General features: G+C 36.9%; 2 protein-coding genes across 5 annotated transcripts in view; one reads left to right on the top strand and one right to left on the bottom strand.

Moving 5' to 3' along the window:
• Positions 1–13911, bottom strand: part of ptk2ba (protein tyrosine kinase 2 beta, a) — a 65996-nt gene extending 52085 nt beyond the window's left edge. Inside the window, exons 1-2 of one of the 2 annotated variants that reach the window (XM_067456073.1) lie at positions 9470–9603; positions 9132–9241 (exon numbers count right to left, since the gene is read on the bottom strand). The gene's annotated coding sequence lies outside the window, so the exon portion shown is untranslated. Of the gene's footprint in view, positions 1–9131; positions 9242–9469; positions 9604–13776 lie in introns of those variants that run through there. The other variant, XM_067456072.1, reaches the window with a different exon arrangement.
• Positions 1–14328, top strand: part of LOC137091543 (transcriptional-regulating factor 1) — a 32618-nt gene that overhangs the window by 1989 nt on the left and 16301 nt on the right. For 2 of the 3 annotated variants that reach the window (XM_067456067.1, XM_067456070.1), the window contains exons 1-6: positions 62–316; positions 8500–9859; positions 9940–9986; positions 10654–10801; positions 10911–11114; positions 13720–13996. In XM_067456067.1, the coding sequence (XP_067312168.1) occupies positions 8636–9859; positions 9940–9986; positions 10654–10801; positions 10911–11114; positions 13720–13996 (1900 nt within the window). In that variant the 5' untranslated portion in view covers positions 62–316; positions 8500–8635. Of the gene's footprint in view, positions 1–61; positions 317–8499; positions 9860–9939; positions 9987–10653; positions 10802–10910; positions 11115–13719; positions 13997–14328 lie in introns of those variants that run through there. The other variant, XM_067456069.1, reaches the window with a different exon arrangement.

Below are 14328 nucleotides of genomic sequence, written 5' to 3' on the forward strand. Positions count from 1 at the left end.
CCCGGAAGTCTCTCAGCTTAAAGAGAAAGATGACATTTCCTGAACTTCCTTGAACCCTCTCAGGCCTTTAGACATTTGCTGTGGCTATAAGAGTACAAGCACAATTCCTTAGTCAGCAGTATGAACTGAACGCACTTCCCATTTTCTGAAGTGCTGTTGAGTTATTCGTTTTTTTGTGTGTTTTTTTTAATGCGCTGTTCCGACCTCGTCTCTGTTTGTTATGATACGGTTGTGCATCTTATGGTATTAAGGGCATCTTGATGGGTCATTTTGATGCACTAAAAAACTGCATTACGGACAAAAAGAAAAGAGTGAGGTAAGCATTATCACTTTTTATCTCAGAAATACATGCAGCATGTGCATCTTCTAAAGATGCCCAAACTGCTAAGACAATTTTAAATACAGATATAAAACTGAATAAAAACAAAATCCCTTATTTTACATTGTCACGTTACATGTAGTTACTATAGTAATATCTATAAAGACACCTTAAAACAAAGTGTAACCAAAAGAGTGTTTGATTTTAATTATTAACCTCTGTTTACTGTCAATGAACAGATAGTCAGAGCATAATGTCTTAGTGATACTTGCATGCATTAACCTCAGCGGGGTTGCGGATCGGTGTTGCAAACTTTGATTGCGTTATAGGCACAGTTATGGTTTAAAAAAGCTCAATGCAGTCTAACATATGTTGAGCCAAATATGAGTGGCAGTTTTGTACAAAAAAACAAAACAAAACAAAAAAATGTTGCACTTGAAAACACAGCACCTGCACAGTTTACTAGTCGACTGTACTGTTATAAGCAATAGGTGAGTTGGGTTTACCTCAAGAATAGAGGTAGTTCAAATTAAACTTGAGATGTAACCTTTGAGATGCAACTAATTTTGAGATAAATAAATAACAGTCATATATATTATTATCTTAACTCATTTATGCTTGGGGCACACAAGATTGGATGCGTCATTGTATTAGTGGATTATTAATTGTATGCAAACACAAAGTAATTTCAGAAACCTATAACAATTGTCACTTTTGAAATATAATAATAATTTGATATTTAGAATAAATCGAATTTATCTTTTTTAAGATTTGAATATTTCACCCAAGCAATTTGATGGAGGAAAACATAATTAAGGCCTGATTTCACAGAAAAAGCCAGGATTAGGCCTTAGTTAAATTAGAACATTTAATTTTTATAAACGTGCCTTAGAAACAAACATTACTGGAGTGCATTTGAGACAAAACAATGGCGCTGAAATATTTTAAGTTATGTCAATGCAAGTTTCTTTCAGTTAAAACAGCTCAAACATGCATTTTAGTCTGGGACTAGCTTAAACCTCGTCTATGAATCCGGGCTTAATATTAAAATCTGATTTTATTTTTCTTTAACAATTGTTATAACCTGGGACTTTATGTATAAAACTTTCCGTAGAAATCATCCTAAAAGTGTGCATACACACAAAAGCTTTTAGATTTATAAAAGCATGTATGTGAACATGTGCAAAATTCCTTTCATAAAACCCAGTCAGCGGAAGATTGTGGCTACATGCATCTCCACCCCGAAGTAACCGTATATGGAGCTAACAACGCCTAGCTTTATTATTCATAAGGTCATCTGCATATCATTTCCATGCAAATTCTCACCTACATGATAGCATGTTTAACAATACAAGATATTATGAAAATATGAGATTATCTGCGGTCATTGCACTGCATTACATTACTAAAAATCATTCAGTATCCTTGCATTGTTTTAGAATAAATCTAAATAGTAAATACATTTCAGAGAAAGTTTTCAGAGAAGAGTTATTCTCAATATTGACCACTCCACTGGCCAAGTATTTTTAATTTCTTTAAGCAAATCAAATTGAATTAATTTTGCCTATAAGGTAATAGGAGTTGAACGACTTCCATTTTTTTAAAGTCGACATTATGTGATGAAAGTCGAGTCGATGTCGACTAGTCGCTGATGACATTATTAATAAACAAATAAACCTAAACATTGAGCTGAGACGCGAACTCGGGTCTTCTTGAGCACAGGACAGCTATGGCATATGACACAGCACTGCCCATAAGGTTATTAATCCTACATAACAGCTTTTGTATCAGTTCTATTGTCTTATGGTTGTTATATTTCTCACAGATTTCTGCTCGTTCTGAATAAGATACAGATAAAGTAGCACAATAAAGATTACATGTATATGAATGCATTACTAATTGTGTGTGAATTAATTCTACCTGGCAACGTCTCTCTACTAATAGTGGAGCTGTGAGTTTTAGTTATCAAGAAATATATGCTAGAACTATTCAGATTCTAAGCCATTTTATTGATAAATCCCAGAACTGTGTTGACAATACATTTCTGCGCTACTGAATGGTTTTGTGTGAGGCGCGCGATCTCCGCGTGATCAGGCTATGTGTGTGTGTGTTGCAATCGCACGCAGTTTAGCGCGATGATTAACTTATGTGTACAATAAGTGTGCATTCTCCCAATCAATTTTCAGCATCCATATGGTAATCAAACATGTCTTGTGGAGAGCTCTTGAAGTATGCATTTATTTGTCATTTTTAACCAAGGGGGTAATCTAGCGCTCGGAAAGCGTTCCACCCCTAGGGGCTGCCATTGCTAACCAAGCCATCACCTGCTGTTAGCATCCCATTGACTCCCATTCATTTTTGAGTCACTTTGACAGTGAATAACTTTACATCTGAGACGTTTAAAGACTCCATTTGTCCATTGTTTATTTCTAAAGAAACAAGACAATGCATAAAAGGCTCCGTTACCTTGTATCTTACACTATCGCCCCGTAGAAGCTGTTTTTGTAAAAATAGGCTAACTATTGCGTCATAACCAACGCGACTCTGTCGCACAGTTGAGAAATTACCGTATAGACCTGAGGAGACGCTCGCAGGCAATCTTTTACTGTCTATGAGACAGTCGGGGGGACGTGGAGACATAAAGTCTGATAAAGTCAAGGGGGAAGAATGGGGAGAAGCCCATAGTGAGCCAAAAGCAACGGGAGAAAATATTTAAACAACGTGATTCCGATTTCACTTTCCACAACTACTAGAAGACCTACAGCTGTCAGACAGGAGGCTCACGTCACATCTACGTCGTCAAGCTCAGTCTGAGCCTGCGCAGTTCGCTCAGCCATCAGGAAGTGAGTGCTCCTATACTGACATCACTTAACGCCGTAGAAGGCAATGGGATCGCTCCGTCCATTTCTTTTACTGTCTATGTTTTTAACTGTTCAAAACAGAGCCTGCGTGTCAGGAAATTGCTTATCCTGTTGCGCCCTCTATAGGCCAGCGACTAGTCGACGTCAAGCTTAAAGCGTCATGACAGACCATTAAGGTCGACTAGTCGGTGCAACCCCTATAAGGTAAACACATATTTTAGGATGTTTTATATATTTTTAATTGAAACTGATAGGCCTTATTTTTGGCAGTGTAAATAAAAAGTCTGAGTCTGACTCTTATTTGCGAATAGGGAGGCGTTCAGATTAGCCAGAGTTTTGTTCAGAGCGTGACCTCACTGAAATCTGCACTCAAAGCAGAGATGAACGTGCGATGTACGCAGCAGAAGATTCATTCAGCATACTGTTTTTGTTCTATTGCAGCAGCAAAAATAGTTTCAAACAAACACAGCAGGACCACAGCACATCTGATATGACCATAGACTGTAAAAAAATATGGACGTAGTGTCCGTGACGTCACCCATAGGATTCCGATAAGCCGTTCTGAAGCTTAAAGTATGGGCGAGCTGGGCGTTGCCATCTTGTGAGCGAGTCATCGCGTGTCACTCCCGGATAACAGAAAATGGACAAAAAGGCGGGATGTGCGCGGAGCTGAGGTGACGCAATGACTATAGACGGCAGATAAATGGCTACCACTTGTAACCACGCCCTTAATAATGCAGAACCTTAAGGCTTTCTATAACGTAAACAAATGAGTTATAAAAAAATTCACCCCCCTCACAGTTGTCATGAAGATCAAAATTAGCCTTATAAGCCAAAACCACAATTGGTTCCAGGCTGTAAACATGTTTTTTTCTGCTTTAAAGTTGACAATTTTAACATGGGGCTCAATCAGGGCTCAATGAGATTCTGCTCCCTTCTGGAGCCTGCCTCTAGTGGCCAGTTGAGGAATTTAAGTTTACATTACTTCCGTATTGGCTTCAAGAGAGATCGCGGGAGGTTGCCGCTTGGAAATGACTGGCATGAAGTTGGCTTGACGTTTGAGATTCGCAAATTAAGGGACCGTCTATAAAGTTACATACAACATCGGTATACACGTTTCTAACTTCAATAGCATTTGAAGAGAATGACTTACAGTCATAAAACTGAATGAAATGTGTTCATCTAAGTGACAGGTATGATGCACACCTTTTGGATATTTAATACAACAAACTGTCAAATCATATTAAAATATGGATATGCATTATTTCACTAGGATAATGTTAGGGCTCTTACACAAAAAAATGCTAGACTTAAATGCATTATAGCTGATAGAACACTAATGAGAATATTGCTTGAGAACACATTTACAGAGATAATATTAGATTAGACCAAATTATTATTATTTATGTGTTGCTATTGACGACGGCCATTATAAGAACATTATAAGCTGCTTGATTTATTTGTTGTTTGTTGATTTTCAAATGTATAACTTGTTGAAATGTTTAAAGTGTGTGCATCTGTTCTTTTTCTTAACACTTTCATCTAATTTGAACAAAACCGCGATAATATTGATAACCGTGATAAATTGGGTCACTATAATCGTGATGTGAAATTACCATACTGTTTCATCCCTATTTGCGAAACATTTAAAAAATAAAACGTGCCTTTCCTTCAAATTCTATCCTTCAAACACAATAGTATTGGGTTTCTCATTAGGCTACTGTCTGTCTGCACACAACACCAATAGCACCTGTGTGATGCACAGCTAGTATCACAGACTCATTTAAACTGGCCAACGGACCGCTCCATCATAGTGCGAGTCCTTCGATGTATGCCATTATACCATTTACGTTGCTTAGCCACCTGCTTAGACGCATTCAAGTATGCATCATTGATCATTATTAGTGTAAAATATTTTCTGCTATTTTTAAAACAATTTAAAGCACAATTATTATAAGCCAAGCAATTATTGTTAGTGAAAACGTTAAAACACAGCATGACATAGGAAAAGTGTTCAAAAGGAGCAATTCCACTACATGTATTTCTATGTAAAAAAAATTTTAAAAAAATGTTTTTTTGTTGTTGTCATTTCTGGATAATGATTTCATGAAATGGCAGTGCTTAACTCCATTAATGGCCATGTGCATTTTACTTTCACTTTAGAATTAGTGACATTTCGGGGGCGGCAGTTTGCTTGAATGGTGGGTTTCATTGATATTCTTAATGAAAAACACAACATCAGCATATAATGACAAACTCAATTAAATAGGCGCTTTTACATTTCGTGTTGAAACTAAATATTCTGCCATTGTCTTGTCATTCAGCTCCTTGCTCTCTGATAAATGAAATCGGACTCCTGCTGCTGATCTTTGCTGCGACTCTCTAGGCAAGTAATGTAACCGGTGTGCGGTCAACACTGTAAATTATCGCAGAAAGCCTACAGCCTAATATAACTGCTTCCTTATTAGATAGTATTAAAAATATCTAATTGGTAGTTTCCCCATGGTATCGATGTGAAAATTGTGGCCACTGATTTTGGAAAACTACTATCCACAGTGGCTGATGAGCAAAAAAAGTAACAACAACTTTGCCTCAGTAACCACTGAATTCCAAAAATAATGGACACCGTCAGTCAATGAAGCGAAAATTGTTACACCAAGAAAAAAGAGGGCAGACAGAAAAAAAGAACCATCAATTGATGCTAACCCGAATGCCATTTAGGTTTTAAGTCTCTCATTTTATAAATATCTATGATTTTTTTGTATTATTATATATATATATATATATATATATATATATATATATATATATAAATAATAATACAAAAAAGTCATAGATAAGGGTCGAGTTGATGATGTGCCTCAGTAGTGTCTTTTTTCAAGACAGTACAGATCTTTCAGTTGTGTTTGTCTGCATGCACGCATTGCTGCCTTTAAGTTTATTTCAAAAGGTCTAACAGTCGCCTTGTTCCACTCACTGGTCAGAGTCTGACGGCTTCACGCACTCATACTAAAGTGAAGATGGAAACTTTCGAAACCACAGTGCGCACTTGAGACACTCAAATGCTGTGTTAATCTGATTCATAGTTGAAAAAAGGATCTGTTAGCACACTTTCTTCAAACAACACACTCAACATTTGGTGTTTCTCAAACCACACATGGGTAAAAGTACATGCATTTGTTATTCTCTACATTTGGACACTTTGTTTTGTAAGACAAACCTCAGATTTGTAATACTTTCGGTTGAAAGAAAGCTTTAGTAAGTACATTTTTAAGCCAGTTTTGCTATGAGAGATATTAAATTCACTGAATTTACGTGAAAAGGTTTGTACACCAAAAATATATATCTTTCAAAGAGCTCTTAGATACAGATCAAACTGCCATTCCATGTTCTGAGAAGATCATGTGACAGGAAGTGATAAGATGGTGTCTATACTTCATATTCTAGATGTGAGAGGAAGCCTCAGACTGAGTCATGGTGTGAATTTACTGTATCTGCTGTGGGCGGAAAAATAAGATATTATTAGTTTGCTAAAGACAGATTCCAGTATGTATGAACATTTTTATTAATCTCAGGCACGATCTAGACTTTGACACGTTTAAAAAAATAAATGGAAATAAACTGTGAACAAGTTATATTCAAGTCAACGTGAAATAAAAATATGCACTAAGTGTGGATTTGGTTTTTGAACTGCTAACAAAGGCTGCATTTATTTGAACAAAACAACTACTATTGTTACAACTAAATACTAATTTTGAAATGTAATTTATTCCTGTGATGCAAAGCTGAATTTTCAGTACCATTACTCCGGTCTTCAGTTTCACATGATTCTTCAGAAGTCATTCTAAGGCCTTGTCTACACTTATATTTTTTTGTTTGAAAATGTTTTTCTCTCCGTTTTGGCCTTCCGCCCACACTGAAATGCTCTCCAAAGCCTAAAAATTTGAAAACGCCATCTTCGCATTGTAGTGTGGACTATGAAGACAGAGATATTTGAAAACGATGACGCATGTTTAGTCATGTGAGGCATATTGTACCAACCACTATTGTGCCAATTATGTGTTATTCACATTCACACAGTTGCTCAAATATGTTACTTTGCACACTTCATATCACAGTCTTGCAAGGATGACAGGAAATGTACTTGCATTTGCTGTCCTGTGGCAAAACACGATTTTAGTTTTAAAACAAACATAATTTGTTGACCAAGTGCGAACTGGACGCATCAGTGAATGGTGATATATTTTGCTAAATAAAATGTTCCTGCCAGAAGAATTGCATGATAACTTTGATATCTGTATCATCTCAATGAGCTTTTAGTGAGATAAATTTGGTGTTTACTGACGTTTTAGTGTGGATGAGAAACTTTTTGGAAAACGCAATCCAATGATGATTGTTTCAAAGCAGCTACACAGTTTTAAACAGGACAAAACTGCAACAAAATTTGATTCGGTTGTACAGTCGTTCTGGAGAAAATGGTGATGTTATCAGCTTATTTTAATTGATCATTTATAAGGGGCGGCAGTGGCTCATTGGTTCATGTAGGTTGTCTACAAACTGAAAGGTTGGTGGTTCGATCCCCGGTTCCACCTGACCAAGTGTCGAGGTGTCCATGAGCAAGACACCTAACCCCAGCTGCTCCCGACGAGCTGGATGGCGCCTTACATGGCTGACATCGCCGTCGGTGTGTGAATGGGTGAATGTGAGGCAAGATGTAAAGCGCTTTGGATGGCCATAGGGTCTGTTAAAAGCGCTATATAAATGCAGTCCATTTACAGTGTATTAAGTACTGAGTAATATAAATTAACTACATGTACTTACTATAGGGTTAGGGTTTGGTTTAACGTTAACTGCGTGGAATTATGCATAATTTACTAATTTTCTAGGGAGTAATGCAACTTTGCAACGTATTACTTTAAAAGTAACTTTCCATTACACTGGCACCAATAACATATGGAATCTTTATAACTCGCAATTGTGAGAAGAACAACAAAAGTCAAGTTGCAAATACCCGTATATATATATGTATATATATCAGTTATATGTCTCATCTCATCGACTTCCATTCAAAATGCATATATATATAAATGCAGTCCATTTACCATTTACCATCATTTACCGACAATTTTGGCAGATCAGTATTTTAAATAGAAATCTAGAAGCATTATAAATGTATGTTAATTTAATGCAGTCTTGCAGAATAAAAATATAAATGGAAAAAAAAAAGTTACTAACTTCAAACATTTTAATGGTAATCTAGTTCTAGTTCTGGTCTTTTTATTTCAGCAAAATAATATCTTGCTCTGTCTTCTTTTACAGGAAAACTCTATTTTTAAAATCCGGAATAACCAATGACTGAAAAAAGTTTCATGAGGACATTCAAACCACCATGTAATCACATCCCCTCCAAACATTAGTTTAACAGTACAGAAGTGGCACTTTAATCTTTCTAAAGATGACAGAAAACCTGTATGAGACGAATCAGTTCACCAACCACACCAACGGGACCTATTTGTTCCAGCACAGCCCAAGTGCGTTAGGAGTAACTCATTACGGTGTGCCAAACGTGAGCTTGATCCAATCATCTCCGATGTCTCCGCAACTCAACCACGAGCAACTAACATCACCTGGCACTCCAGCACATGAACTTTCTCCAATGCTTGACATGCCAAACAGTGTTGGGAACTGGGAATATAATCAGTTTGGAAGGTCATCATGGGGATCTTCGCATGAAGAAATATCCGAAACCAATCGAATGTACCCGTTTAACGTCACGTCTCAGAACAACTCACCAATGCCTTGCAAAGACAATGGCAGCGCTTCTCATTCTCAAAGGTTGGACTCGTTCTCGCAGGCCTTCCCTACAAAAAATATTCACCTTCTCTTTGGTGACAGTAACAGGACAGCTGATAAGCACTCAGAAAGTCCCATTTCAGGGGGTTTGCACTTACCACAAGGTCTTCAAGAAGGATCGGACAGGCAATCCTTGGAGTCGCCCATTTTTAATCCAATGATCAGTCAAGGCCAAACGCAAGCGATATGTGAACAATCTGGATTCCATCTGTCAGAGAGCCAACATTCATTGCAAGGCCTTTACCAAAACCACCAGCAGTTTCACTATGGATACCAGCAACACAAACAGAAAGTGAACAACATGGAGCAGGTAAACAGGAGTCTCCATAAGCCACAGAGCCCTTGGCATCATCAGCACGGTTATCAAAGCCACCCAATGCCATACCCAATGGCCTTGAATCAACAACAAAGAGGGATATTTGCACATAAAACTCACAATGATTCTCTAGAAAGCCAAGAACCTGCTCAGTCCCCAACCTACGACCCCCGTCAAGACTTTAAAGTCCCAGACCAGCAGATCTACCATTACCAGGAGCAACTGCATCTTCGTTCACTTTCCCAACCTGGCAATCCTTACCTCACCCTTCAGTCTCAAGATCAACCAATCCCTGCAAAGCAAAACAACATGTTTAGTGATCACTCCGCACCCAACACCCCCGTATTTTCAAGTCCCAAAGAAAATCAGTCTGGTTTCAACTTCCCTCATAGAAGTGAAGATCTCTGCAGTCCTGTTTATCAGAGCAAGAGTCCAGCTGTCTGTAAAGCTCTTCCACAGACATCTATAAGGGGAGATATTTTTCATAATTTCACCACACAGTGGTCACAGGTACTGTATTTTTTATTTTTTATTACTTCATTAGCAATATTTTGTATTTAAGTTAAAGGATTCTAAAACATGTCTTTCAGGCATCTTCACCAGATATTCAAGATGAGGCTATTTCACCTCATTTCAGGTTTGATTCTAACCCTAAATCAGTGCTTTTCAGAAAATTGTGATGTTAATGTTTATCATATCTTAATGCCTCATTTTTGCATTTAGCAGATAAGAGCTGGATGATAATATAGTTTACATATTGTAATAATATAAACAACCAAGAAGTGAAGGTTTGCTATAGTATATACGCATCACGATAGTCCGGGTTGGGGTAAATATTAATTTATAACAATTTGGGGTCACATTTTATTTTAAGGTGATGCAGTTACATTGCACTTACTGAAAGATTCAGTCCACTTTAGAATGAAAGATACACCTTTAATGGTTTGAGGGTGAGTAAATCATGGGGTAAATGAACACAACTGGAGTTATAATAAATATCCTGATGCTTCAGCACTTTATTTATTTGTAGCTTTTTTTTTAATGGCAATGAATGGGGCTCACAAGCAAAAAAGTGCATCCATACAAGTAATCCATATGGTTACTAAGCGCCTTCTGAAGCGAAGGTTGAATGCTGAAGATAGTCCGCCAGAAACTAGACATTTTCCTTTATGAATTTTTAAATGACTGTTTTTCTTACAAAACTCAATTCGCAAGTGTGCATGCCAAAGGCAACTATGGCATGGAATGTAACACATTTATATGTAATATAATATAATATAGTCGGTGGATTTTGATATCTGTAGAGCAGAACCTGGGTTGTCAAGAGAGGAGGGATCTCATGCAAAGATGAGATGCACCGTCTGTCAGAGGGAGTTCAAAAGTCTTCCGGCACTGAATGGCCACATGCGCTCACATGGAGGATTGCGGACACATCCCACACCCATCAAAATGGTACGAACTACACTCATATGGATCATCAATGGGATCGTTCGTGTAAAAGATGTCATTGGACATGCTGATTTTCCCCATGGCTTCATGTTTTTTTTTCTTTTTTTACCAGAGAGATGGGCACATTCATCTGTCTACTGAGGTTGCTCAAACCCATCCCATCATCTTACCTGTGTCAGTACCGGTCAAGGACTACCAGACCCCAAACAAACTTATGCTCAACCTTTTGTGCCACCAAAAAGATGATGAACAAAGCGGTTTAAATAAGTGTGGTGCACAGTCACCCCTCCCGTCTGTACAAAACCACCCTTCCTGTGTGAGTTTCTGGCATTAATACAGTTATTTTTAGCTGCTGTTTAGAAAATTAAAAGCTTAAACATTACGATCTTGAGCATCACTTCATCTTTCTGAGAATGTAGAAGACTAACTATACTTAAAATGGGTTTTAAATGTAAAACATTTTTAAAAACTTGATTTATGCTGGAAATATTTAGTTTTTTCTCACAAATCTATTTAATGAAAATCTAAATCTATTACAGTACATCTACGTTGAAGTAGATGACGTCCTATCAAATAACCCCTAAAACAAAAACGTCCATCTTCCTAATGCCTTCTGCCACCAGATTTGCATTAGAAAGTGGCAAATTTATGGCTGTGATGTAAACTAAAGGCTTCTGGCTATTTCATCAATCTCATGGCAATTTGTAATTATGTTATGCTTTGGGAAACCGTATGAATTTGTACAATCTGATGACTTATGCTTAGAGTTGGATCTTTATGCTTAGGTTTTTTTTTAAACTTTTTTTAATCATACAAAATCACCAGCTTGTAAAATAGAATTTCTTGTGAGATCGCATTAGCTATTTAAAGTCGGCATGAAACTGAGCGTCTTTCCTTCTCTATTGTGACGTACTATATACAGTGTTGGGTATAACTAGTTACTAAGTAATTAGTTACTGTATTTTAATGACTTTTCCCTTGAAAAGGTAACGTAAGGGATTACTCAAATGTTTTCTGTAATTAAATTACAGTTACTTTTGATGTAATTGAACTAAATACTGTGTATAGATTGTTGAACAATTATAGATAATAATATAGTGGAATTACATCAACATTTTTTTTTAAAATAACTTGAAAATGCATGTTTTTTCAGTATCCTTCGCACATTTGTAATACTTTGGACAGTTAAAAAGAAAAGTTAATGTCGTTTTAATATTTATTTGAATTCATTAAAAGAGCCGTTTCATGTCTATCCTTGAATCATTAACTTGTCGAGTTTGATATGGGATTTAGAAAGTAATTAGTAAAGTAATTAAATACTTTTAGGAGAGAGTAATTTCTACAGTAATCTAATTACACTATTGAAGATGTAATTAGTAACTAACTAGTAATTAATTACTTTTTTAGAGTAACTTACCCAACACCGACTGTATATTTGAGTGAAAAGACTTCTCAGAAAAGAAAAAATAATTAAGGGTGGGACTTAATTTTGTCCGTCCGGAACTGATGGGATGGTTATATCACTGTTTACTGTAAACTCATGTGAGTGACAGCTTGCTTTTTCAAATTAAAGTTTACAACGGCACATAAATTGTAAAATAATGATTAATAGTTTAATAAACACTAAAATAACTGCATAAACAAATTAAAAATAGGAAATAAATTTTCCAATTTACTCGTATTATTTGTGATCTACATAAACAAATTGTGTTTCTCTTCAAAACATGACTTCTTAGTTAATGCAATTCTCTAAAAATGTGCAATCTACTATAGTAAATTATAACAATAATAATAATTTTTGATGCTGACATTACTGAATGTGTAGTGCCAAGCATGCTTTTTATGGAATTTGTCAGTTTCAGCCATTACACATTACTTTTTGGGAAGAGTGGAACTTTTTCTTAGGCTGAAGACGGATACATATAGAATATGTTTTACTGCTTTATTTAAAGACTTAACATTTAGCCGGCTAATATGAGCAACTGTTGGCTAACAGTTCACTAGCTATATAGTATATGATTCAGTGATATGATAAAAAGATAAATTGAATAAATTAAATCCTATCATGGAACCATGTAAAATCCCTTTCAAAATGACTTAAAGGTGGTGTAAGTGTTATTTCAAAACTGTTTTACAAAACGGATTTGGGCAGAGTCTAATAACAAACTTGTAGCCAATCAGCAGGTATGGGGCGTATCTACTATTGATGGTGAGAAAAGAGCGCTCAGTGCACGTCATTATTATTTAAAACACACGACAGACATTAGCTGAGAACTAACTTATATGCTGGCTTTTGCTTGAATATGCTCGTGTCATGTTCGCTTGTTTGTTCATTTGCGATCGTATTGACGCTCAATTCAGCGATGATAGAGACCCGTTCATTTCCACACCATATGGAGCATCTAAATCTCCTTACTGTGTGTTTCAAGCGTCAGCTCACAAAATGTGACTGACAAATAAGATACTATACTCCTAATATATGTTTGTTTCCTCTTTTCATGATCTATATAACCCTTATCCGGTCATAATTGTAATATGTCGTTAGCTGGATTCGTGTACTATCAAGTTGTTCTTAAGAACGGTTTGTGTTTTTGTTATAGAAGGGGTGACTTTTTCATTGAATATTCAACCTGGATTAGTTACACACAGATTCTGCCATAGTCGTTGCCTGGGTTAATTATGTGTGGGGCGGAGCTGTCAAAATAGGGTGAGACCCCTTTGGGGGTAGGGGCGTGTTTGTTTGGGTGATTTGAAATATCAACAGCAGTTACCAGAAAGCACTTACCCCACCTTTAAGTTGATAATGTTAGAAAAAGAAAATTTATTAGAAAGTTATGAAAAACATTATGTTTGTGTTACTTAATTGAGTAATGTGATCTCTGATCAGATTTTAACCTCACGTGTCACATTACGCATTCTAGATAAAGAGATCCATCTCGGATGAAGAATGTGCACCAAAGCAGGTTAAGAAGAGATACCGTCACTGTCTGGTCCCGTTGATGATCCCTCCGGCCAGTGCCGGTCAGGAGTCCAGGGGTGCTGTGCTCTTCCGCAGTCAGCTGAGGACACCGAGCAGTTTGGGGGATGACGTGCCGTACACCCCTCCGCCCATGCTTAGCCCCATACGCCCAGGCTCGGGCCTCTTCAGTGCTGTCAACGGAAGAGGCAAGAGCAGCGGGGTCGGATCTGCTGCAGACGGTAGGGAAATTAAACTAAGATTATTATACCTCTATAGATCCTATGACAATAGCAACGATTAAAGAGTTATTTTTACTCAAATCAGGCCTGTTCACACCCAGGACCATAACTATAACGATATAGTTCTAAAAGTCATTCTAAATGTAAAAAAATATCAGAGTCCACCTCAAATAACTAAAATAGCACAAGGGGGAGGAATGATGTCGTTGGAATAATTTTCAGAACTTCTATTTCCAGTTAAAGGAAGTGTATGTAAGATTGTGGCCAAAACTGGACCTGCAATCACTTTCAAATGACTGTAGAGCGGTGTATCCCCTCTCCCCTCCCCCTGA

This window comes from Pseudorasbora parva, chromosome 10, assembly GCF_024679245.1.
Source record: "Pseudorasbora parva isolate DD20220531a chromosome 10, ASM2467924v1, whole genome shotgun sequence".
Taxonomy (NCBI): domain Eukaryota; kingdom Metazoa; phylum Chordata; class Actinopteri; order Cypriniformes; family Gobionidae; genus Pseudorasbora; species Pseudorasbora parva.